We start from the raw sequence: 1,700 nt of genomic DNA, 5'->3' as shown, positions 1-1,700 counted from the left end.
ATGCACAATCTTACATCCATGTCTGCCTTTCTGCTGCTGGAATTTTCAGACGTTCGAGATCTGCAAATCTTACACTTCTTTGTATTTCTGGTATTGTACTTAACGGCAATAATAGGGAATCTTCTTATTGCTACTGCTATTGCTCTTGATCATCATCTTCACACACCCATGTATTTCTTTCTACTGAATTTGGCCATCATGGATCTTGGAACAGTTTCAGTCCTGGTACCCAAATCAATGGCGATTTCTCTCCAAAATTGCAGATTTATTTCGTATTTTGGATGTGTTGCTCAAGTTTTCTTTCATCTCTTATTTGGAGCATCTGACTATGCTCTGCTAACTATAATGGCACATGACCGATATGTGGCCATTTGCAACCCACTCCACTATGAGACAATTATGCACAAAGGAGCCTGCATTCGAATGGTAGCCATTGTGTGGATTGTAGGTCTTCTTTATGCCACATTACATACTGGGATCACCTTTGCCAACACATTTTGTTCTAATGCTGTCAATCAATTATTCTGTGAAATCCCAAAGTTATTGAAGCTCTCCTGTTCTAACTTTTACTTAGTGGAAGTTGGAGTTATTGTGCTAAGCTGTAGTATAGGATTTGGATGTTTCGTTTTCATCATCATAACTTACATGGAGATCTTTTCTACAGTGCGCAAAATCCCTTCTGTCCATGGTAAGAAAAAAGCCCTTTCCACTTGCCTCCCCCACCTCACTGTTGTCTCTGTCTTACTGTTCACTGGCGTGTTTGCTTATACAAGGCCTCCCAGTGAAGCTTCTTCTGATCTAGATATAGCTTTTGCTGTGGTGTACTCCATAATTCCTCCCACATTGAATCCATTCATCTACAGCATGAGAAACAAAGAGATCAAGACCGCCTTATGGAAACTCTTAGATGTGCGGCATTCTTCTAAAACTATATCCAGAATTATATAAGAAGGGATGTGGGTGCTTTACGGTCAACTTCTGTATGTGAATTTCCCCCTATTATCTGTTGTGGAATATCTGTTTTGCATGAAGGCAGCTCCTAGTTTAAAACTTGGCATCTCCGAGCAGGGCAAGGAATGATGACCTGTCTGAAGGCCCAGAGAGCCACTGGAAGTCCATGCATATAATACAGAGCAAAATGGAACAATGGCTCTATGCATTTCAGGCAACTTTGACACAAATTCTTCCTAATGCGTCAATTTTATTCTGCATGTCTCTGTAATTTGTTCACCTGTGTCCTGTGATGGAGCCATATATCACATGATCGACCCCTTCAAGCCTTAGTCCTCCAACAGGGGGCTGAGAGGGATATATGTCCAATGCCTATGCTAAATCCTACCTACATCTGAAATCAATAAAGTTGTGGCCATTTTTTTTTAATATAAAAATCCCAGAACATTTTCTTGTTCACTTTGTTCACCTTCTTAAATTGGGCCTTGTTCCCAGAGGTGGGGGCAATACTATCATCTCATCCACACCATACATTTAAAGCACTCTTAACACCCTTCAAGACCCATGGCTTTCCTCCACAGAATCCTGGAAAGTCTGATTTACTGAACAATATGAGAGCTGTTAGGAGACCTCAACAAACCAAGTTTCTGGGAAATATCTCTTTATTGCATCCTCTCTCTTTACGGAATACAAAATGCACCTCCATTTAGGTAGCACTTGGCAACAGGCTATCATCAAAATTATTTCGG

General features: G+C 40.6%; 1 protein-coding gene across 1 annotated transcript; it reads left to right on the top strand.

Moving 5' to 3' along the window:
- LOC132593135 (olfactory receptor 14A16-like) lies at positions 1-1,164 on the top strand. Its single transcript, XM_060282204.2, has one exon. It carries the CDS (start codon positions 1-3, stop codon positions 946-948), a length of 948 nt encoding a protein of 315 aa, XP_060138187.2. The 3' UTR covers positions 949-1,164.
- Positions 1,165-1,700: the final 536 nt, after the last annotated feature.

The sequence above is a fragment of the Zootoca vivipara genome, chromosome 12 (genome assembly GCF_965207765.1).
Source record: "Zootoca vivipara chromosome 12, rZooViv2.hap1.1, whole genome shotgun sequence".
In the NCBI taxonomy this organism is placed as follows: domain Eukaryota; kingdom Metazoa; phylum Chordata; class Lepidosauria; order Squamata; family Lacertidae; genus Zootoca; species Zootoca vivipara.
The sequence above is the reverse complement of the archived record's forward strand: the minus strand, read 5'-3'. Positions and strand labels throughout refer to the sequence as shown.